Raw genomic sequence first — 24,475 nt, forward strand, 5'->3', positions numbered from 1 at the left:
GCACAGCTGAGTATGAGAGCCACCTCCTGGAACAATTCAACTTCAAACTGAGGAGGAGTTTTAAAACTTTCTCAAAGTCGATCTAGTCATAATAAAATTACACGGTTGAGCATTTAGAATGATCAGAGAACGAAACAGCACAGGTGGAAATTCAGCTAGTTTTTGCCTTTGAAAGATATCAGCTCCCATACATGCTTTGCAGAAGCTATTTGGAATAGTTAGTAATTCAAACTGCCCGCTGCCAGGGAGTGATAGCAGTGACAAGATGATTGTCTGATCTCCAGCATCTGATTCTTGGCCTGAATGACCTCGCCCTGTGCCAGGATGACTCCTCGACTCTTCTGATACTTTGCCAGCATGCCAGGTTTCAGTGAGAATTTCCAGGATCCCATTGCTAAATTCATTTGACCCAGGTCCACGTAACGAGTGGCTGTACTCGACAGGACAGCAACAAAAGATTTCAAATGCATTGGAATTAAAATAACTCACCAATCTGCGCTCAAGTGCAGTTAGGTCAGATTTGAATAGAATTCACCTCAACCATGAATTGTTGCAGCTGGCTTTATGAAGGGAGAATGTTCTTTATTCAAGGTATCAAAATTGTCTATATTTTTAAAAACCACTGATGAACAGCAGAGAATGATCCAGCTCAGGAGATAGTCATTTGGTTCATCATTTATGAGCTAGCTCATTGCAAAAATCTTTCCAATTAGCCGGATTCCACCACTTACTCCGTATATTCCTGCAAAATCATTTCCTTTTCCAGTAGTTATCCATTTCCCATTTAAAGGATACAACTGACTGTTTCCACAGACTGTATTGCAGTCTCTAACATGGTGTTTCCGCTGGCTGTATTGCAGTCTCTAACATGGTGTTTCCACAGACTGTATTGCAGTCTCTAACATGGTGTTTCCACGGGCTGAATTGCAGTCTCTAACATGGTGTTTCCACGGGCTGTATTGCAGTCTCTAACATGGTGTTTCCACGGGCTGTATTGCAGTCTCTAACATGGTGATTCCGCAGGCTGTATTGCCGTCTCGAACATGGTGTTTCCACGGACTGTATTGCAGTCTCTAACATGGTGTTTACACGGACTGTATTGCAGTCTCTAACATGGTGTTTCCACGGGCTGTATTGCAGTCTCTAACATGGTGTTTCCACGGACTGTATTGCAGTCTCTAACATGGTGTTTCCACGGGCTGTATTGCAGTCTCTAACATGGTGTTTCCACGGGCTGTATTGCAGTCTCTAACATGGTGTTTCCGCAGGCTGTATTGCAGTCTCTAACAGGGTGTTTCCACGGAATGTATTGCAGTCTCTAACAGGGTGTTTCCACGGACTGTATTGCAGTCTCTAACATGGTATTTCCACGGACTGTATTGCAGTCTCTAACATGGTGTTTCCACGGACTGTATTGCAGTCTCTAACAGGGTGTTTCCACGGGCTGTATTGCAGTCTCTAACAGGGTGTTTCCACGGACTGTATTGCAGTCTCTAACAGGGTGTTTCCACGGACTGTATTGCAGTCTCTAACAGGGTGTTTCCACGGACTGTATTGCAGTCTCTAACAGGGTGTTTCCACGGACTGTATTGCCGTCTCTAACATGGTGTTTCCACAGGCTGTATTGCAGTCTCTAAATGGTGTTTTCACAGACTGTATTGCAGTCTCTAACATGGTGTTTCCACGGGCTGAATTGCAGTCTCTAACATGGTGTTTCCGCAGGCTGTATTGCCGTCTCTAACATGGTGTTTCCACAGGCTGTATTGCAGTCTCTAACATGGTGTTTCCACGGACTGTATTGCAGTCTCTAACATGGTGTTTCCACGGACTGTATTGCAGTCTCTAACATGGTGTTTCCACGGACTGTATTGCCGTCTCTAACATGGTGTTTCCACGGACTGTATTGCAGTCTCTAACATGGTGTTTCCACGGACTGTATTGCAGTCTCTAACATGGTGTTTCCACGGACTGTATTGCCGTCTCTAACATGGTGTTTCCACGGACTGTATTGCAGTCTCTAACATGGTGTTTCCACGGGCTGTATTGCAGTCTCTAACATGGTGTTTCCACGGACTGTATTGCAGTCTCTAACATGGTGTTTCCACGGACTGTATTGCAGTCACTAACAGGGTGTTTCCACGGACTGTATTGCAGTCTCTAACATGGTGTTTCCACAGGCTGTATTGCAGTCTCTAACATGGTGTTTCCACGGACTGTATTGCAGTCTCTAACATGGTGTTTCCACGGACTGTATTGCATTCTCTAACATGGTGTTTCCACGGACTGTATTGCAGTCTCTAACATGGTGATTCCACGGGCTGTATTGCAGTCTCTAACATGGTGTTTCCGCAGGCTGTAGTGCAGTCTCTAACATGGTGATTCCACGGGCTGTATTGCCGTCTCTAACAGGGTGTTTAGGGCATGTTCATGGTCAATTGTGAGGGTATAAAACACATGGTGCAATTCACTCAACAGGCTCTGCTCCTCTGTTCAACACACGATTGGAGAACGGGGCAGCAAACAATGTAGAACAAGCAAGCTCCTGTTTAGTATCACACCACCCTGCAGGGAGTTCCTGTCTCTGGGGGTCTGTGCAGACAGGCCCCCACCCCCATGAAACAAAGGTTACATTGAAAATGCATAGCAACCAACAATTCAGAGAGAGGCGTAGGAAGAGGGCTGGGGGAGAAAGGGAAGGGTGCGGTGGGGGGGGGGGGGGGGGGGGGGGGGGCAGAGGGGACGAGAGTGGGGAGAGAAGGGAGGGAGCGAGGGAGATGGGGAGAGAGGGTCGAGAGCGGAGAGAGAAGGGAGGGAGTGGGTGTGGGGGGGGGGGGAAAGAGGAGGGAGGGGGCGATGGCAGAGGGGGGAGGGGGAGAGGGCGGGGGAGGGGGGTGGAGGGAGGAGTGACACAAGGGAGGGGGGACAGGGATGTATACAAAGGAAGGAGAGAGGTACAAAGGGAGGGGAACTACCTGAAGGATTGTTTCAAGCCCAGATTGATGTTTTACTTTAATTCTGACCTCCAGGAGAGGGTGCAAGCCCGAAGTGCAGACTCCATCAAGGTTACAAAGGGACGGGGGACGTTGCAATGCAACAGTTGAGTGCTGCACATTCTCAGCATGGTCAGCTTGGATTTCGAATTTCCAATACCTGGAGTGCTTTGCTTCCCATTTAGAAGTCGTTTCCAGCATTGCAACCAGTTTTATTTGGGGGAGGGGGGGGGGGGGGGGGCAAAGAGAGATTTATCACACACAAGGACACTGCAACTATTACAATATGTTTACTGCTGCAGTTGTTTCCAGATGACCCTGAGCAGGAGTTTATATGAATCATAAATCCAAAAGCTCAACTGCACGTTGACATGCTCCAAATCCTGAGCAGAAAATGACACAGTTTAAAATTCTGTCAATCTACGTTCCCTCACATTTCGGTCTAAATTTACTCTGCTCAACAGTTTTGCAGTGGGTAATGTTCTGGGTGTGTCTCTGCTATATATGTGGATTTATTAATAGAACCATACACTGGTTACAGCACAGGAGGCAGCCATTTGGTCTGCCGCCTCCCTGCCAGAGCAACTTGGATAGTCCCAATTCCCAGCCCTTTCCCCATTGCTCTGCACATAATTACCCAATTCCGTTCGAAAGCCACGATTTATTCCGTCTCCACCACATCGGGCAGCGTGTTCCAGACACTCACTACATCAAAGCCGCCTTTCCGATGTTGCCTTGAAATCGGTGCCCTCCAGTTCTTGATCCTCCCATCCATAGGACAATTTCTCCCCCTCTACTCTCAGATCCCTCAGGATTTTGAGCAATGCTCTCTTTTCTCCTCTCCACATCCTCTTCTCCATAAATAATGCCAGCTTCCCCAATCCGTCCTCAATCCATCGTCAGCTTTTATTGGCATAGCCTTGGATGAAACTAACAAATCTTCCACAATACCAAGAGGAAAACAGAAAGTCAACTTGGGTCAGTTGGCAACACTCCCATCTCAAAATGAAAAGATTGCTGAATAGAACCACAGAATTCCACAAGAGGCTACTCGGCCCATCAGGTCTGCACCTACCCAGGCCCACCAGGGTAACTCCACAACACAGAGGGAGGGGGTGCGCCATCATTCAGGGAAAGGTTAAACTACTCCAACCTTTGACTGAGGGGCACATTTCCATTTTGTTCTCTATCAAGGGGCTGAAGAGTACATTTCAGAAAGTTACATGAATTTCAAGAGTATGGAGAGGAGACACATCTGAGCAAAAATAAAGAAATATCAGTGATAAATGGATCATTTAACAAACAGTCATTGATAAAGATGACCATTGGAGTGAGAGAGTGTGCACGTGTAGGGTCACTGAGGCTCAGGGAGCTCCCTCTCTGTGAGTGGGTATGAATATCTGTTGGTGTGGGGAAATGAGGCCGAGCGAGCCAGACACACACACACACACTCTGCAGCCCCTCTCTCGCCTTCCCCCCTACCCCCCCCCCCCCCCCCCCCCCCCTCCATGAAATGTTTGAGACTGATGAGGTGCTTCAGAAATACAAGGCTCCCTTTAACTTCATATGAAAGACAGAGGCGCAATTCAACAGGAAAAGTTTGAAGTGTCATATCGGGCACAATTTCCCGGGGGCTTCCATGCAGCAGACACCATAGCCTCGGAAATGGTCCCACACGGCAAAACTAGCCATCTTGCCAGCTGATTCGCCATGGTGCAGACAATGGGGAGCCGCCAGGTCCGGCAGAGCCGGGTGGCGCAGAGGCCCCTCCATCCCATGCAGACCCCCAGGGCCCTAAAGGCACCATCCAGGAAAAGACCTGGTTCCAGCCACCAAGCAGACGGTGGAGGTCTCCAACTCAGCCCCCTTCCCCCCACCCACCCCCACCCCCAGGTCAGCAAGCAGAACAAGGTGGCACAGTGATGCCAGTGACGCCAGTAAGTCGGCCGGGGCCTTCAGGCTCCAGACCCCCCCAGAGAACGCCAGACAAGGGCATCAACTGCCACAGTGTGAAAAGCAGCAGGCTGCCTCCACCTGGGATGTGCATCCTAGGTACAGGAAGGTGTAGTGGCAGAGCACGGAAGATGAAGATTGAGGATCACTGAACGGGCACTGGGCAGAGATGGGGAGGAGGACCATCCGTAGGTAGGGACAATGGCGGTCTTGAATGTCACTATTAAAATATGTTACACCAGATACACCTGAAGCCTTTATCACTTAAATCTTCACAGCGGGAGTGGCCATAGCCCCACCCTTGTTGCCCTCCAGTCCCCACAGCCTCTGACCCCCAGGCACAGAGGTCCTACAGGAAGAACCCCCAATGCAGACCCTGTGCAGGTGGTGGGTGTGAGCGTGCTGTCAGCAAAAAGATAGAAGCACCAGAGCTTACCTCAGCAGGTCACCATCTTCTCCTGCCATGTAGATTGACCCACTGACAGTGCCGACACAGGCCCATCGCCCTGAGGTAATGTTACACAGACCGTTGGAGGGGGAACAGGGTAGTTTTAAGGGGGGGGGGGGTTGGAGAATGGGGAGAGGGCAGATGAAGGGGTAAAATGGGTGGGAGGAGATGACTGGTGAGAGATGGGGAGAGGGAGAGGGTGAATTGGGGGAAGCTGAGCTGACGGACAAAACCCCGTCCTATAAGAAGTGGACAGGAATGAGAGCCTCCTTGGCCCTGTGGGATGCTGGACCCTTGCCACGGCCTGTCCTCTTTCCTCCGGTTGCTCCAGCTGTTCTCCCCGGGCTCAGCCTCCAGCCCCTCCTAGTCCGGTTCCTCCTCAGACAAGGCCACATGTCACTCCTTCTCCAGCATGTCACCCTACTGTTGTGCCAGGTTGTGGAGCACCACAGACCGCCACAAAGCGGGGCACCTTCTGGGGGATATACTGCAGTGCACCACCTGAGCGGTTCAGGCATCGGAACTGCCTTTTTAGCAGTCCGTGCACCACTCAATGACAGCACAGATGGCAGCATAGGCCTAGTTATAATGGGCCTCCGCATCAGTCGACAGCCTCCGTAGTGGCGCCATCAGCCAGTACCTCAGTGGGTACCCCCTATCCCCAAAGGGCCAGTCCACCATCCAGGGCGGTCCTCGAAGGCCCCAGGGATTTGTGTCCCAGAATGTAGCTCCCTGGGAAGCGTGCACACAAGTGCAAGATCCGGAGGTGGTGGTCGCACACGACTTGAACATTCAGGGAAACCCCTTCCTGTGTGAAGGGCACTCCCAGATGTCCTGATGTACGCAAGGTGACATGCATGCCATCTATTAACCCCTGGACCTGGGGCATTCTGGTGATGGCGAAGAATCCTGCTGCCCGGGCATCTTTATGGACTTGCTCCAGCTCAAAGTTAATATAGTGGGCTGCCCGGGCAAGCATGGCACTTGTGACTTGACGGATGCGCTTGTGGGCTACAGATTGGGAAATGCCTCGCTTGAGCCTGGAATTAACCCGTTAAATAAAAGTTCAGGGTTGCAGTGACATTGACGGCCGCCGGGAGCGGGTATCCTCCGACAAGCCCACGGCCGCTAAATCGGGCCCAGAATATTTGTTTGTCAGTGAGGCAGTTAGCGAGGGTTCACAAATCCGAATATTGCTTTTCAAAAGAAAGATGCCATTAGCTGTCAGAATTGAAACAGCAGGCTGTCTGACTGAGGCTCACTCAGAACGGCGAGATCAAAATAGAAGTAATAAGAATCCCAGTGATTACAATGATGTGCAAATTCACTCCAAAATGACTTCCACAATGCTACCCTTGGTATTTATTTTAAAATGTGTTTTTGGAATGTGGGCTACACTGACAAAAAAGCCCTTTCTATCCATTCCTGAGGGTATTAAGACACAATTGTACCGTGAGAGAGTGAAATCTCATGTTGGTTATACCTGGTATGGGGTAAAGAGTTCACCGCCCATGAAGGGCAAGGATGCTGCTGACCAATCCCAGAGTTTTCTGGTTACTTTCTAGAAAACTTTCATTTCCACGGGGGGTTAATGCACGGCAGCACCCGGTCTCCCATCAGAAACATTCCCTCAATTCCTCCTCTCTGAAAATTATTGTTCTGGCTGGTTTAGTTACCAACTTAAAGAAAATAATTATTCAGTACCAAGCCACATTTTCCTGCAGGCACAAGCTCCATTGTCTCCCAGCTGAAACAACATCTCCGCAAAGGTATTTTATCTGCTTTCGGACCACTTTGATATACAGCCAGAAGAGGCTATTAAGTTCTGTATCTACAAAAGGAATAAGACTGCATCACATCTTATGTATAGAGCACTTTAATGAGGCAAAGAGAGAAACAGAATCCTTGTACTAATCGATAAACTCCATTAAGAAGTGTTTTTATGCTGGGATAGTATTCCCAAAACAAGTCACATTAGAAGCATAACGCATTTTTAAACTCCTTACAGGAGTCAATGGTTGAGTGTAATGGCCTCTTTAGACAGTAAACACTGATCTACCTTCCTGTAAACTATCAAGCTGAGAAGACCTTTAAGTATGCAAGTCAGCCACTACTTGCCAAAGATTCATTTTTTAAAAATATAAATTTAGAGTACCCAAATCATTTTTTCAAATTAAGGGGCAATTTAGCGTGGCAAATCCACCTAACCTGCACATCTTTGGGTTGTGGAGGCGAAACCCATGCAAACACGGGGAGAATGTGCAAACCCAGAGCCGGGCACCTCGGCCCCGTGAGGCAGCAGTGCTAACCACTGTGCCACCATGCTGCCCCTTACCAAACATTCATAGCGTGATAAAGTGTGGCTGGATACAAGTCTGTCACGCACCAATTAAATACACTGGCTGAAGGGTAATTTTTTTGTCTTGTAAAAACAAATTGGGCAAGGAAAAAGCCATTCGGCCCCTCAAGCCTGCTCGGCCATTCCATTGTGGACTCAACTCCACATCCCTGGCTACCCGGCATCCTCTGATCCCTTGTCAATCAAGAATCTCGAGTCTCACTTCCTGTTACCATCCAAGCTGATGTTACTACTGGACAAATCAGATCCCAAAGTTAAACAGATTTTAACTTTTTATTTAGAAACCGCGGAGGGCAGTTAGGAAATTAAATGAAATGAAAATCGCTTATTGTCACAAGTAGGCTTCAAATGAAGTTACTGTGAAAAGTCTCTAGTCGCCACATTCCGGCGCCTGTTCGGGGAGGCTGGTACAGGAATCGAACCGTGCTGCTGGCCTGCCTTGGTCTGCTTTCAAAGCCAGCGATTTTGCCCTGTGCTAAACCAGCCCGTTATTGCACACCCCCACAGGAGTGTACTTTTAACACAAAGAATAAACATTTATTAAACAAAAAAATAAACACTACACTGGACAAAAAGGTTGGAAAAATGTCAACATTGATACCAGAAAACGACTTACTCTCATTATTCCTTTAATCCCAGAAATACCCTCAAGGACACAAAAACCCTTATGAGATTATCACTACCTCAACACCAACTCTTACTTCTGAGCATTCATCAGATGCTCTTCCTCAATTGGTATCTCTTCCAGAGACACCCAAAAAACACAGTCTGGACTCCATCATTTTAACCGTATAGAGTAAACACACGTTTTCAGCTCCCCGGCAATCCAGCAGCATTTCTTACTCGAGGGTTTTTGGCATTTTGAACAAGGCTCTCTGGTATACACACCCGCTAACTGACTGACAGATCTTCTATCTTTCCTTGTGTGCGTGTGAGAGGCTGGACTCCTGTCACAGGGCGGAGTTCTTTTTTACTTTATTTTTTGCTTCACAAAACTACTAACCCTTGGTAACCCTTTTCGTTACTTCATTAAAAATGCATGTATACAAACAGGACACCCAAACTTGCCAGTTTACAACTCTCAAAAAAAACCTCTTAAATGAAGCTAAACCCAGGTTTTTATAAATTAGTTCATGGGATGTGGGCGTCGCTGGGTCAGCATTTATTGCCCATCTGAGGGTATTTAAGAGTCAACCACATTGCTGTGAGTCTGGAGTCACATGTAGGCCTAAGGATGACAGATTTCCATCCCTAAAGGACATAATAATAAGCTTTATTAGTGTCACAAGTAGGCTTACATTGACCCTGCAATGAAGTTACTGTGAAAATCCCCTAGTTGCCACACTCCGGCGCCTGTTCGGGTCACAGAGGGAGAATTCAGAATGTCCAATTCACTGAACAAGCACATCCCAGCCGAGGATCCCAGCCGAGTAAAGATCAAGAGGGAGACTCGAGGGCAGGTAGAAGTAGAAAGAAGTTGAACCGTGACGTCACAGCCTGCAGGTAAATGATTGGCTGGTGACTGGTAAGTAGTTTTCCTTTTCCCTGAGGTGTTATCGTGCGGGGCGCAGTGGTTGCTGAGTGAGTGCTTGCTCAGAAGGGGAGTAATTTTTTTTTTTTTTTTTTTTTTTTTAAACTTACTGTTGGGAGTTTCCAGCTGAATCTGGTCAGAGTGAGGACCAAGTGACTGCTGGGTAAGTAGTAAAGATTTAAATTGTTTGCGCAGGCCCATAACAGCTGATTGCTGTTCTCGTGTGGGAGCCAGTGGTTGCTGGTTAAGTGTTTTATTTTTACCTGTATTTAAGTTGGGCGGTTGCTAAACTTTAGACACGACACTTGTAATGTCCCCCACCCTTCCACCTCCTTTAAACTAAGGGGTAGAGTGAATAACAGGCAAGCTCTTTCTTTCTCTTTAATTTTATATCTAGGGGGGATGGCAGGGAAGGTAGTGCAATGTTCCTCCTGCAGAATGTTTGAGGTGAGGGACGCCGTCAGTGTCCCTGCTGATTTCACCTGCAGGAAGTGCTGCCATCTCCAGCTCCTCAGAAACCGCGTTAGGGAACTGGAGCTGGATGAACTTCGGATCATTCGGGGGCAGAGGGGGTCATAAATAGAAGCTTCAGGGGTATAGTTACTCCGAAGAATCAAGATAGATGGGTGACGGTGAGGGGGGCTGGGAGGAAGCAGTCAGTGCAGGGATCCCCTGTGGTCGTTCCCCTCAGTAACAAGTTACCGTTTTGGATACTGTTGAGGGGGACGACCTACCAGGGGTAAGCCACGGTGACCGGATCTCCAGCACTGAGTCCGTCCCTGTGGCTCAGAAGGGAAGGAGGGGGAGCAGGAGAGCAATAGTTATTGGGGATTCGATAGTTAGAGGGACAGACAGGCGGTTCTGTGGCAGCGAAAGAGACTCACGGATGGTATGTTGCCTCCCGGGTGCCAGGGTCCGTGACGTCTCTGACCGTGTTTTCAGTATCCTTAAAGGGGAAGGGGAGCAGTCACAAGTCATGGTACACATCGGTACCAACGACATAGGAAAGAGAAAGGATGGGGATTTAAAACAGGAATTTAGGGAGCTAGGGTGGAAGCTGAGAGCCAGGACAAACCATGTTGTCATCTCTGGTTTGTTGCCGGTGCCACGTGCTGGGGAGGTGAGGAACAGGGAGAGAGTGCAGATAAACACGTGGCTGCAGGGATGGTGTAGGAGGGAGGGTTTCAGGTCCGTGGATATTTTGAGCACATTCTGGGGAAGGTGGGATCTGTACAGACAGGACGGTTTGCACCTGAACCAGAGGGGCACCAATATCCTGGGAGGGAAATTTGCTACGGCTCTTCGGGGGGGGGGGGGGGGGGTTTCAACTAATTTGTCAGGGGGCTGGGAAAACGAGCTGTAGTCCAGAAGCCAGTGTTGAGAGTAGAGGTACTGAGGAGGGTATCAAGATCGCAGGAGTGTACCGGCAGACAGAAAGGTGGGTTGAAGTGTGTCTACTTCAATGCAAGGAGCATCCGTAATAAGGTAGGTGAACTTGGAGCGTGGATTGGTACTTGGGACTACGATGTTGTGGCCATTACAGAGACATGGTTAGAACAGGGACAGGAATGGTTGTTGGAGGTTCCGGGGTATCGATGTTTCAGTAAGAGTAGGGAAGGTGGTAAAACTGGTGGAGGAGTAGCATTGTTAATCAAGGATAGTTTAACGGCTGCAGAAAGGCAGTTTGAAGGGGATCTGCCTACTGAGGTAATACAGGCCGAAGTTAGAAATAGGAAAGGAACGGTCACATTGTTAGGAGTTTTCTATAGGCCCCCAAATAGCAATAGAGATGTGGAGGAAGAAATTGCAAAACAGATTATGGATAGGTGTGGAGGTCTCAGGGTAATTGTCATGGGGGACTTTAACTTTCCAAATATTGATTGGAACCTCTATAGGTCGAACAGTTCGGATGGGGCAGTTTTTGTACAGTGTGTGCAGGAGGGTTTCCTGACACAATATGTGAATAGGCCGACAAGAGGGGGGGCCACATTGGATTTGGTACTGGGTAATGAACCGGGCCAAGTGTTAGATTTGTTTGTGGGGGAGCACTTAGTGACCACCTGGGACCTTTGCTCTTTGTAGTATATATAAATGATTTGGAGGAAAATGTAACTGGTCTGATTAGTAAGTTTGCAGACGACACATAGGTTGGTGGAATTGCGGATAGCGATGAGGACTGTCGGAGGATACAGCAGGATTTAGATTGTTTGGAGACTTGGGTGGAGAGATGGCAGATGGAGTTTAATCCAGACAAATGTGAGGTAATGCATTTTGGAAGGTCTAATGCAGGTAGGGAATATACAGTGAATGGTAGAACCCTCAAGAGTATTGAAAGTCAAAGAGATCTAGGAGTACAGGTCCACAGGACATTGAAAGGGGCAACACAGGTGGAGAAGGTAGTCAAGAAGGCATACGGCATGCTTGCCTTCATTGGCCGGGTCATTGAGTATAAGAATTGGCAAGTCATGTTGCAGCTGTATAGAACCTTAGTTAGGCCACACTTGGAGGATAGTGTTCAATTCTGGTCGCCACACTACCAGAAGGATGTGGAGGCTTTAGAGAGGGTGCAGAAGAGATTTACCAGAATGTTGCCTGGTATGGAGGGCATAAGCTATGAGGAGCGATTGAATAAACTCGGTTTGTTCTCACTGGAACGAAGGAGGTTGAGGGGCGACCTGATAGAGGTATACAAAATTATGAGGGGCATAGACAGAGTGGATAGTCAGAGGCTTTTCCCCAGGGTAGAGGGGTCAATTACTAGGGGGCATAGGTTTAAGGTGAGAGGGGCAAGGTTTAGAGTAGATGTACGAGGCAAGTTTTTTACGCAGAGGGTAGTGGGTGCCTGGAACTCGCTACCGGAGGTGGTAGCGGAAGCAGGGACGATAGGGACATTTAAGGGGCATCTTGACAAGTATATGAATAGGATGGGAATAGAAGGATACAGACCCAGGAAGTGTAGAAGATTGTAGTTTAGTCGGGCAGCATGGTCGGCACGGGCTTGGAGGGCCGAAGGGCCTGTTCCTGTGCTGTACATTTCTTTGTTCTTGGTTCTTTGTAATTCGGTGTCTTTCACTATTGCAATGGAGAGGGAGAGGGCCATACTACAGGACAAGATGAGAAAACAAGGTTCAGTAGGGTTGCTTGAGGGTTACAAGGTAGCAAGGAATGAACTGAAAAAAGGGCTTAGGAGAGCTAGGAGGGGACATGAGAAGTCCTTGGCGGGTCGGATCAAGGAAAACCCCAAGGCTTTTTACTCGTGAGAAATAAAAGAATGACCAGGGTGAGGGTAGGGCCGGTCAAGGACAGTAGTGGGAACTTGTGCATGGAGTCAGAAGAAATAGGAGAGCCGTTGAATGAATACTTTTCTTCAGTGTTCACAAAGGAGAGGGGCCATGTTTTTGAGGATGGGAGTGTGATTCAGGCGGGTAGGCTGGAGGAAGTAGATGTTCTGAGGAAGGATGTATTAGCAATTTTGAAAAACCAGTGGGTCGACAAGTCCCCTGGGACAGATGGGATATACCCAAGGATTCTTTGGGAGGCAAGGGAGGATATTGCAGAGCCTTTGGCTTTGATCTTTGGGTCCTCGCTGTACACGGGGATAGTGCCAGATGACTGGAGAGTGGCGAATGTTGTTCCTCTGTTCGAGAAAGTGAATAGGAATGACCCTGGTAATTATAGGCCGGTTAGTCTTACTTCGGTGGTCGGTAAGTTAATGGAAAAGGTCCTGAAGGATAGGATTTATGACCATTTGGAAAGATGCAGCTTAATCCGGGATAGTCAACACGGATTCGTGAAGGGTAGGTCTTGCCTCACAACTTTGATTGAATTCTTTGAGGAGGTAACTAAGTGTGTAGATGAAGGTAGAGTAGTTGATGTCGTATACATGGCGTAAGGCGTTTGATTAGGTTCCCCATGGTCGGCTCATGAAGAAAGTAAGGAAGTGTGGGATAGAGGGAAATTTGGCCAATTGGATAAGTAACTGGCTATCACATAGAAGACAGAGGGTGGTGGTGGATGGAAAATTTTCAGACTGGAGACCAGTTACCAGCGGTGTACCACAGGGATCAGTGCTGGGTCCTCTGCTATTTGTGATTTTTATCAATGACTTGGAGGAGGGGGCTGAAGGGTGGGTCAGTAAATTTGCTGATGACACCAAGATTGGTGGAGTAGTGGGTGAGGTGGAGGGCTGTTGTCGCTGCAAAGAGACATTGATAAGATGCAGAGCTGGGCCGAAAAATGGCAGATGGAGTTTAACCCTGATAAATGCGAGGGGATTCATTTTGGTAGAAAAAATTTGAATGCAGATTACAAGGTCAACTGTAGGGTTCTGAGGAATGTGGAGGAACAGAGAGATCTTGGGGTTCATGTCCACAGATCTCTGAAGGTTGCCACTCAAGTGGATAGAGCCGTGAAGAAGGCTTATAGTGTGTTAGCGTTTATATTCAGGGGGCTTGAGTTTAAGAGACGCGGGGTTATGCTGCAACTATACATGACCCTGGTGAGACCACATTTGGAGTATTGTGTGCAGTTCTGGTCACCTCACTATAGGAAGGATGTGGAAGCATTGGAAAGGGTGCAAAGGAGATTTACCAGGATGCTGCCTGGTTTGCAGGATAGGTCTCATAAGGAAAGGTTGAGGGAGCTAGGGCTTTTCTCTTTGGAGCGGAGGAGGATGAGAGGCGACTTAATAGAGGTTTATAAGATGATGAGGGGGATAGATAGTGGGCTTTCAGAGACTATTTCCTCGGGTGGATGTACCTGTTACAAGGGAGCATAACTATAAGATTCAGGGTGGGAGATATAGGAGGGATGTCCGAGGTAGGTTCGTTACTCAGAGAGTGGTTAGGGTGTGGAATGGACTGCCTGCTGTGATAGTGGAGTCGGACACTTTAGGAACTTTCAAGCGGTTATTGGATAGGCACATGGAGCACACCAGAATGACAGGGAGTGGGATAGCTTGATCTTGGTTTCGGACAATGCTCGGCGCAACATCGAGGGCCGAAGGGCCTGTCCTGTGCTGTACGGTTCTATGTTCTATAGTCTCTCTTTCGGGACTGATGAGGAAGAAACCGGAGCACCCGGAGGAAACCCACGCAGAGATGGGGAGAACGTACAGACTCTGCAGACAGTGACCCAAGCAGGGAATCGAACCTGGGGCCCTGGAGCTGCAAAGCAACTGTGCTAACCATTGTGCTACCGTGCCAGTGAACCAGGTGGGTTTTTATGACAATTGACAATGGTTTCATGGTTGTCTTTAGACTTCTTTTAGATTTTTTAATTGAATTCAAATTACACCATCTGCTATGACAGGATCTAAATCAGGATCCCCAGAGCATGACTCTGGGTCCCTGGATTACCGGCCCAGCAACACCACTGCCTCTCGCTAGATTCTGAACAAATAAATACATAACATAAATTAAGTTTTAAAACTTTACTTTGTTCCTAACGCTTCCATATTGGCAATTTATCAACAATCCAACAACAAAAATTAAATAGACGCTTTCTGCTATTTCTGGGGCGTAATCACAGGCATAACATCAGGAGAAGCCTGGAAACTAAAATCTGTGTGCTCCTCATGGAGGGAAGGGGAGACGGCAGGATGTACATTTATATTTATGTTACTGCAGCTGATTTGAATACAGTAATATTCACAGAAAAGTAGTGCAGAGAAGGTCCTTCGGCCCATCGAGCCTGCATCGCTGCATGAAAGACACCCGAAATGCCAATCCTAATCCCATTTGTTAGCACCTGGTCCATAGCCTCGGATGTGGAGATGCGCCAAGTGCTCATCCAGGTACTGTTTAAAGGATGTGAGGCAACCCGCCTCTTGCACGCTCCCAGGCAGTGCATTCCAGACCATCACAAGCAGCAATAAATTCACATTTTTGGTGTTGGATGTGGGAAGAGTTGGTGAGGAATACCAGGAGGAACTTTCCACTCTTGTAAAATTGCCAAGAGTTGATCAATCAAAAGAGTGCCTCAGTTCAATAAGTTATTGAAAGTAGTGTACCTCCCACTGCACTGTACCTTCGAGTTAGCCTAGAAGATGAAAGTCCTGGAGTGATACCAAGGTGAGTGTTATCAACTGAATCAAGCTGATAGAAACGTTAGAAGCTCAAATTTGGTTTAAAAGGAATGCTGCAGGAGCTTTTCCGGAGGCCTGGCTGAGATGGCATGATCGGAGACTAACTCCCAGAATTTGGCGAAGTGTCTGCATGGGGATCTGGTCAATAGAGTTGATTTTGTTTTTGAGTTTGTGAACAATGGAAAGAGTTACTTTTTAAATTCATGGGAGATGGGCATCGCTGGGCCAGCATTTACTGCCCATCCCGAATTGCTCTTCAATTGAGTGGGTTGCTAGGTCATTTCAAAGGGCATTAAGGAGTCAACCAATCAGCTGTGGACCTTCAGTTGGGGCAGCGGATTTCCCGCTCTCAGGGACATCAGTAATCAGATGATGAAATTTGAATTCAATACAGATCTGGAATTTAAAGTCTAATGATGACCATGAAACCATTATTGATTGTTGTAAAAACCCATCTGGTTCACTAATGTCCTTCAGGGAAGGAAATCTGCCGTCCTCGCCCGGTCTGGCCTCCATGTGACTCCAGACCCACAGCAATGTGGTCGACTCTTTACTGCCGTCTGAAATGGCCGAGTGAGTCACTCACTTAGGGATGATCAGCAAGTGCTCGCCCAGCCAGCAACGCCCACATACCATGAATGAATATAAATTCAGAGAAACATTTAATCTTGTTTTAATTCGTAATCACTTACATAATGCTTCCATCGCTGAGGCTGCCTCAGCTAAACTCACCCTCACTTCAAAATATTATCATTCACAGAACATCAATCAAATTGAAAACCCAACAGCCAATAACTAATCACCCAAAAACAGAAGGATTTGATCAGCTGGTTTATCATTTATAATCAAACAAAAACAATCTGTACCACCCCCTCAACAAATAGAAATCCACCACAAACATTCATCTGCCAGGGGCTCAGGCGGCAGTGGTGGGGGTGATATCGAGGTTAATCACGTTTTGCTGCAATTCAAAAATTGGTGCTGCATCAATACTTGGTCTAAACAGATTGTTGAGATTAAGAGGAAGAATAACAAAGATACGCGTGGGCACAGCAGAAACGGACAATCAGATTCAAGATCCTTTTATCACAGGCAACGCTGATTCCAACAGCAGGACTATCCAGCCAGAGGCAGCAGCTTGGAGAGACTAAAATAAATCTCTGAAAGGAACTGAAGGTGAGAAGCCTGAGATTCCGATTACAAACACCATGATCCACAGACAGATTTCTCAGCACAAGAACAATCCTATTGTTAACTTGGTGGAGTTATTAATAAGAATCCTCGGCAGTAGGTAAGAGGAAGCAGACTTACTCTGTGCAGGAATAGCTTGAAGGTGCTGTAGAATCCCATGGTTAGCAGCTCGCATCTGACTCACACCGATTACCTTGCCCACTTCTTTAACACATAACATTTCTTGGAAACTTCACACAGTGCCAGCTACAAAAAGAACTCCTTCAAGCACAGAATGAAAACCAGCTGGGTTTGGCTGCTTGCAGGAGGTGTGCACTGAGCTATACCACTGCACTGGAGGGTATCTGGTCGCCAATGATTGAAATAGATAAACTAAATTAGCAGGCAACATTAACTGAACCGCCACAACCACCTCCTTTCCCAAAATTACTGCTCCCAACGTCGGCAATGCTGCTGAATGAGGTGGATTTTAAATCTGTCCAAAGTGAAAGGCAGTACTGAAATCAGCAGAGAAATCCCCACCCCTGTGGAGCATACGCCTCTTAGTCATGTCTATACATCAGGAAGGAAATCAGTGCACAAAACAATGGAGGGAAAGGGGTTACATGACCACAACAGGCTTCTCAGCAGATAGACCAAAACGACAAAAAGTGGTAACCAGCAACATTTTTTCAATTTCAGTGTGTAGCAGACAGACATAGCTTTCCGAATCTGTACAGCATTGTTCGACAGTTATAGCAACTGGCTGCTGAATATCTTGCTCCAGGATCAAAAGATCCAGACTGGCTGAGATGGCCCCATGTGCAGGATGCTTTCATCAGTGTTGTTAATCAAATTGTTATCCAATTTCACACCCTACCTTCAATGCACAGATAAATATAGTGGATTATCCAATCAGGAATCACATGCTCCTGCACTCCTCCGATTTGACAAGTCCCAACACACTTTGGTTAAATTAAGAGTGGGGTTTGTCGTGTTATGTACTCTGGGATAACACAGGCTGCAACTGGATGCAGCTTTAACCAAAAGATACTCCAGACCTTGAAGTTAGTTCAATCAGGTTTATTGAACCAGTAGCACAGTTAGCACAGTTCTCTATGAGTTCGACTCTCTGCTAACCTAAGTGTGGTTACTCTGTCTGACTGAACCAGACTAGCTCTTAGCCACGTGCTGGAGGTGTGATACTGTACATACACCCTGACTCACTCTGTAGATGTTCATCAGTGGAAAGAGGCAGAGTGTGAGTGCCTCATGCCTTCTATAGCGAGATACCGCCCTGGAGTGTCCTGCCTGCTCATTGGTCATGTTCTGTTCTCTGTTCAACAACAGCTGGAGCAGACCCATCCGGTTTCTTGATCCTGACAGTGTCTGCCGGGGATAACATGGGCAAATCGGTGGCATGAGCATCATAGCCCTGTTTTGCTGGTTTCGGAGCTGCTGCACCTTCTGCAGCACTGGGAAGTGATCCAGGTTGGGCAAGTGTATGGTTGGAAGTGTCGTCCGAGGGTCCCTGTTCATCAGGAGTTGAGCCGGCGACATGCCAGTGGACAGTGGGGTCGCCCTGTACGCAAGCAGCGCGAGGTAGATGTCAGAAGCAGAATCCGCGGCCTTGCAGATGAGCTGTTTCACACTGTGCACCCCTTTCTCAACCTTCCCATTGGACTGCGGATAGTGTGGGCTGGAAGTGACATGTTTGAAATGGTAGGACTTGGCAAACATAGACCACTCGTGGCTGTTGAAGCACGGGCCATTGTCACTCATGACAGTGAGTGGGATACCATGCCTGGAGAACGTCTCCTTATAGGCCTTGATGACGGTCCGAGATGGGAGGTCTGAGAGCTTCACGACTTCAGGGTAATTGGAGAAATAGTCAATAATCAACACGTAGTCACGACCATTCGCACGAAAGAGGTCGATGCCAACCTTGGACCACGGGGAGGTCTCGATTTCATGCTGCTGGAGCGTCTCCTTGCTCTGCGCTGGCTGGAAGCATTGACAGGTCGCACAGTTGAGGACCATGTTCGAGATGTCCTGGCTAATACCAGGCCAGTAGACAGCCTGCCTGGCTCTGCGTCTGCACTTCTCAACGTCCAGGTGTCCCTCATGGATTTGGCAGAGCACCAAGCTCTGGAGACTGAGTGGAATTACAATCCGGTCCAGCTTGAGGAGGATACCATCAATCACCGTCAGGTCGTCCTTTACACTGTAAAATTGAGGGCGCTGCCCTTTCTGCCAACCATTGGCGAGGTGGTGCATGACACGCTGCAAGAGGGGGTCTTTGGCTGTCTCCTCGCGGATACGAACCACCTTCTCATCAGACGCCGGGAGGGTGCTAGCACACAGCTGCACCTGTGATTCAATCTGCCGGATGATTTCCAGCGGTTCACTAGGCAATGTGATGGAGCGGGACAATGCATCAGCGATGATGAGCTCCTTGCCAGGTGTGTACACTAAGTCAAAGTCGTACCTTCTGAGTTTGAGGAGGATGCGCTGCAACCGAGGCGTCATGTCGTTCAGGTCCTTGTGGATAATGTGGACCAGAGGCCTGTGATCCGTCCCGACAGTGAATGTCGGCAGGCCGTAGACATAGTCGTGAAACCTGAGAATGACAGAGAGGAGACTAGGCATTCTTTCTCTATTTGCGCATACCTTGTTTCGGTGGGCGTCATGGCCCTCGATGCGTGGGCTACCGGTGTCCAGGATGAAGTGTCATCGCGTTGAAGCAACACCGCACCAATGCCATCCTGGCTCACATCTGTCAAGATCTTAGTCTCCCTGTCTGGGTCGAAAAATGCCAAGACAGGTGCAGTGGTGAGCTTGGCTTTCAGCTCCAACCACTCTGCCTTATGTGCTGCCTTCCACTCAAAGGCAGTGGCCTTTTTCACCAGGTTGGTAGGGCCGTGGTGTGCGAGGCCTGATTTGTGATGAACTTGCCCAGAAAATTGACCATGCCCAGGAAGCGCAACACCACCTTCTTGTCTTCAGGGACCTTCATGGCTGCGATGGCCTTGACCTTGTCTGGGCACACGCCCTGCTGAGAGATCTGGTCACCGAAGAACTTGAGTGTTGACATGCCAAAGCAACATTTGGACCTGTTGAGCTTCAGGCCATTGGCATGGACACGGTGGAATACCTGCTGGAGACGGGAAACATGCTCTTCAGGGGTCGTGGACCATATAACGATGTCGTCCACGTACACACAAACCCCTTCAATGCCCTCCATCATCTGCTCCATGATGCGATGGAAGATCTCCGATGCAGAGACAACGCCGAACGGCATGCGATTATAGCAGTATCTGCCAAACGGTGTGTTGAAGGTGCAGAACCTTCTGCTGGACTCATCCAGCTGGATTTGCCAAAATCCATTTGACGCATCTAACTTGGTGAAAAAAACGTTTGTGTGCCATCTCACTGGTGAGTTCCTCCCGCTTCGGGATGGGGTAGTGTTCTCGCATTATATTCTTATTGAGATCTTTGGGATCAATGCAGATGCGCAGGTCTCCCGAAGGCTTTCTAACACATACCATCGAGCTGACCCAGTCAGTCGGTTCGGTTACCTTGGAAATGATGCCCTGTTGCTGAAGATCCTTGAGCTGTGCCTTCGGGTGTTCCCTCAGCGGAGCCGGGACCCAGCGTGGTGCGTGGACCACTGGCTTGGCATCAGGTCATAGCAGAATCTTGTACCGATATGGCAGCGGGCCCATCCCGTCTAACACATCTGGATACTGAGCGAGGAAGTCGTCAAAGCCAGCCTGAAGACCCACATTGGAGGAGGTTGTTGTGTAAACCCGCTGCATGAGGTTGAGCTGCTTGCAGGCATGCACGCCAAGTAGGGATACCCTGTCTAGCTTGATAATTTCAAAACGTAACCGTGCATGGGTGCTCCGGTTGGAGACGAGTAGATGTCAGGATCCCAGTGCCGTGATGGCATTTCCGTTGTAGCCCAGGAGCCTGCAGGCTGCTAGAAGGACCTTGGGGGGCTTCTTGATGAGTTTGAAATCTGCCTGAGAGAAGAGGTTGGCAGAAGCATCTGTGTCCAGCTTCAACTGGATGGAGCAGTGGTTGACCTGCATCACCACACGCTATTCATCCGCAGAATCCACAGCGAGGATGGATTGAATTTGTGATGAGTTGGATGTGGCATATTCACATTTGCTATTGATCCCCACACAGGAGGCGGAGTCCAGGCATTCTTCCTCTGGATCCGTTGTGCTGCCAGGATCAGAATCCTGTAATCGTTGTTGCACACTCTGAACGCGCCGTCGTCGGAATTGGGAGCGCTGGCCCCTGACTGGTGGTGCAGACCTGCACAAGGCTGCATAGTGTCCAGGCTTCCCGCAGTTTAAACAGCGCTTGCCTCTTGCAGGGCAGTGTTTCTTTAAGTGGGCATTGCCGCAGTTAGAGCACGTCATGATGTCGGCGTCCTAACGCTACGTGCGGCGTCGCACATGCGCAGTGCGGGTGTCGGCCGCTTCGTTATCCTGTTTACATCGCGCATGTGTGGGGCCACGGGAAAAGCGCGTGAAATGGCCGCTTTCATCAATGCTGAGGCGCTGCATCCAGGAGATGGCCTCTGCACACTGCCTCGTGGGGGGCAAGTTTCTCATTTTCAGCCGATTTGTACTGGGCATAGCAATTTTTGCCGTGCTCATGCTCATGTACATGTTTCAATCGCGACTGGCAGGGTCATATGCTTGATTTTCAGTAGCTGCTCTCTTAGGATCAGAGTGAACTCCAAACACGATTTGGTCTCTGATCATGGAGTCAGCAATATCACCAAAGTTGCAGGACAGCGCTAGCAGGCGGAGGTTAGTTAAGAAGGAGTTGAAAGATTAATCTTTACCTTGTAGACGTTGTTTTAATATGTAGTGCTCAAAAGATTTCATTGGTGTCCACTTCACAGTGACTGTCAAACTTGTGCAGGATGGTCTGAAACTTTGTCTTGTCCTGACCTTTGGTGAAGTGAATTTGAAGAGTTCGATGGCTTGATCACCCGCTGTTGAGAGGAGAAGCACGATCTTCCTTGCATCAGACACACCCACGAGGTCTGAAACTTCAATGTACAGCAGAAGCTTTTCCTTGAATGTCCGCCAGTTGGCACTGATTGCGGGAGGTCCTGAGCTGGTGGAGCCAGAATCTTCTCCATGGTGCCGGGATACATTCGCTGGTCATCACGGAAACCCGAGACACTACACGTGTAGTGCCTCCCACCCACCCTCCTCCTCTAACCTAATAATAAGACCCATTGGTGTGAGGTAAGTGCCATATTATTATTATTTTTATTTTTAATTTGTTTTATTTATTTATTTATTAACCAGATCTTGGTTGGAGGTTAGAGGGATGGCAGGGAAGGGAGTGCAATGTTCCTCCTGCAGGATGTTTGAGGTGAGGGATGCCGTTAGTGTCCCTGCTGATTTTACCTGCAGGAAGTGCTGCCATCTCCAGCTCCTCCAAGACCGAGTTAGGGAACTGGAGCTGGAGTTGGAAGAACTTCGGATCATTCGGGAGGCAGAGGGGGTCATAGATAGCAGCTTTAGGGAATTAGTTACACCAAAGATTGGAGATAGGTGGGTAACTGTAAGAGGGACGGGGAAAAAACAGTCAGTGCAGGGATCCCCTGCGGTCGTTCCCCTGAGAAACAAGTATTCCGCTTTGGATACTTGTGGGGGGGGGGGGGGGGGGGGGGGTTACCAGGGGTAAGCCATGGGGTACGGGCCTCTGGCATGGAGTCTGTCCCTGTTGCTCAGAAGGGAAGGGGGGGGGGGGGGAGAGGAGCAGAGCATTAGTAATTGGGGACTCGATAGTCAGGGGCACAGATAGGAGATTTTGTGGGAGCGAGAGACTCTCACGTTTGGTATGTTGCCTCCCAGGTGCAAGGGCACGTGATGTCTCGGATCGTGTTTTCCGGGTCCTGAAGGGGGAGGGGGAGCAGCCCCAAGTCGTGGTCCACATTGGCACTAACGACATAGGTAGGAAAGGGGACAAGGATGTCAGGCAGGCTTTCAGGGAGCTAGGATGGAAGCTCAGAAGGAGAACAAACAGTTGTTATCTCTGGGTTGTTGCCCGTGCCACGTGATAATGAGATGAGGAATAGGGAGAGAGAGCAATTAAACACGTGGCTACAGGGATGGTGCAGGCGGGAGGGATTCAGATTTCTGGATAACTGGGGCTCTTTCTGGGGAAGGTGGGACCTCTACAGACAGGATGGTCTACATCTGAACCCGAGGGGCACAAATATCCTGGGGGGGGGGGGGAGATTTGTTAGTGCTCTTTGGGGGGGGGGGGGGGGGGGGTTTAAACTAATGCAGCAGGGGCATGGGAACGTGGATTGTAGTTTTAGGGTACGAGAGATTGAGAGTAGAGAGGTCAGGAGCACAGATTTGACTTCGCAGGAGGGGGCCAGTGTTCAGGTAGGTGGTTTGAAGTGTGTCTACTTCAATGCCAGGAGTATACGAAATAAGGTAGGGGAACTGGCAGCATGGGTTGGTACCTGGGACTTCGATGTTGTGGCCATTTCGGAGACATGGATAGAGCAGGGACAGGAATGGTTGTTGCAGGTTCCAGGGTTTAGGTGTTTTAGTACGCTCAGAGAAGGAGGCAAAAGAGGGGGAGGTGTGGCGCTGCTAGTCAAGAGCAGTATTACGGTGGCGGAGAGGATGCTAGATGGGGACTCTTCTTCCGAGGTAGTATTGGCTGAGGTTAGAAACAGGAAAGGAGAGGTCACCCTGTTGGGAGTTTTCTATAGGCCTCCAAATAGTTCTAGGGATGTAGAGGAAAGGATGGCGAAGATGATTCTGGATAAGAGCGAAAGTAACAGGGTAGTTATTATGGGAGACTTTAACTTTCCAAATATTGACTGGAAAATATATAGTTCGAGTACAATAGATGGGTCGTTTTTTGTACAGTGTGTGCAGGAGGGTTTCCTGAAACAATATGTTGACAGGCCAACAAGAGGCGAGGCCACGTTGGATTTGGTTTTGGGTAATGAACCAGGCCAGGTGTTGGATTTGGAGGTAGGAGAGCACTTTGGGGACAGTGACCACAATTCGGTGACGTTTACGTTAATGATGGAAAGGGATAAGTATACACCGCAGGGCAAGAGTTATAGCTGGGGGAAGGGCAATTATGATGCCATTAGACATGATTTGGGGGGGGATAGGTTGGAGAAGTAGGCTGCAAGTGTTGGGTACACTGGATATGTGGAGCTGGTTTAAGGAACAGCTACTGCGTGTTCTTGATAAGTATGTACCGGTCAGGCAGGGAGGAAGGCGTCGAGCGAGGGAACCGTGGTTTACCAAGGAAGTGGAATCTCTTGTTAAGAGGAAGAAGGAGGCCTATGTGAAGATGAGGTGTGAAGTTTCAGATGGGGCGCTGATAGTTACAAGGTTGCGATGAAGGATCTAAAGAGAGAGCTAAGACGAGCAAGGAGGGGACATGAAACGTATTTGGCAGGTAGGATCAAGGAAAACCCGAAAGCTTTCTATAGGCATGTCAGGAATAAGCGAATGACTAGGGTAAGAGTAGGGCCAGTCAAGGACAGGGATGGGAAGTTGTGTGTGGAGTCTGAAGAGATAGGCGAGATACTAAATGAATATTTTTCGTCAGTATTCACTCAGGAAAAAGATAATGTTGTGGAGGAGAATGCTGAGCCCCAGGCTAATAGAATAGATGGCATTGAGGTACGTAGGGAAGAGGTGTTGGCAATTCTGGACAGGCTGAAAATGGATAAGTCCCCGGGGCCTGATGGGATTTATCCTAGGATTCTCTGGGAGGCCAGGGAAGAGATTGCTGGACCATTGGCTTTGATTTTTATGTCATCATTGGCTACAGGAATAGTGCCAGAGGACTGGAGGATAGCAAATGTGGTCCCTTTGTTCAAGAAGGGGAGTAGAGACAACCCCGGCAACTATAGACCGGT

The 24,475-nt window shown here is 48.6% G+C and overlaps 1 protein-coding gene and 1 long non-coding RNA gene across 6 annotated transcripts in view; one reads left to right on the plus strand and one right to left on the minus strand.

Annotated features, from left to right (window-relative positions):
- Positions 1-24,475, minus strand: part of LOC140392177 (F-box/WD repeat-containing protein 7-like) — a 321,680-nt gene that overhangs the window by 98,897 nt on the left and 198,308 nt on the right. Inside the window, exon 1 of one of the 5 annotated variants that reach the window (XM_072477560.1) lies at positions 16,678-16,821. The exons of the other annotated variants lie outside the window; for them this stretch is intronic. Within the exon in view, the coding sequence (XP_072333661.1) occupies positions 16,678-16,716 (39 nt within the window). The 5' untranslated portion in view covers positions 16,717-16,821. Of the gene's footprint in view, positions 1-16,677; positions 16,822-24,475 lie in introns of those variants that run through there. 5 annotated transcript variants of the gene reach the window in all.
- The window catches only part of LOC140392178 (uncharacterized), a 123,760-nt gene that overhangs the window by 25,041 nt on the left and 74,244 nt on the right, over positions 1-24,475 (plus strand). The gene's annotated exons all lie outside the window — the stretch shown is intronic.

Source organism: Scyliorhinus torazame, chromosome 15 (genome assembly GCF_047496885.1).
Source record: "Scyliorhinus torazame isolate Kashiwa2021f chromosome 15, sScyTor2.1, whole genome shotgun sequence".
In the NCBI taxonomy this organism is placed as follows: Eukaryota; Metazoa; Chordata; class Chondrichthyes; order Carcharhiniformes; family Scyliorhinidae; genus Scyliorhinus; species Scyliorhinus torazame.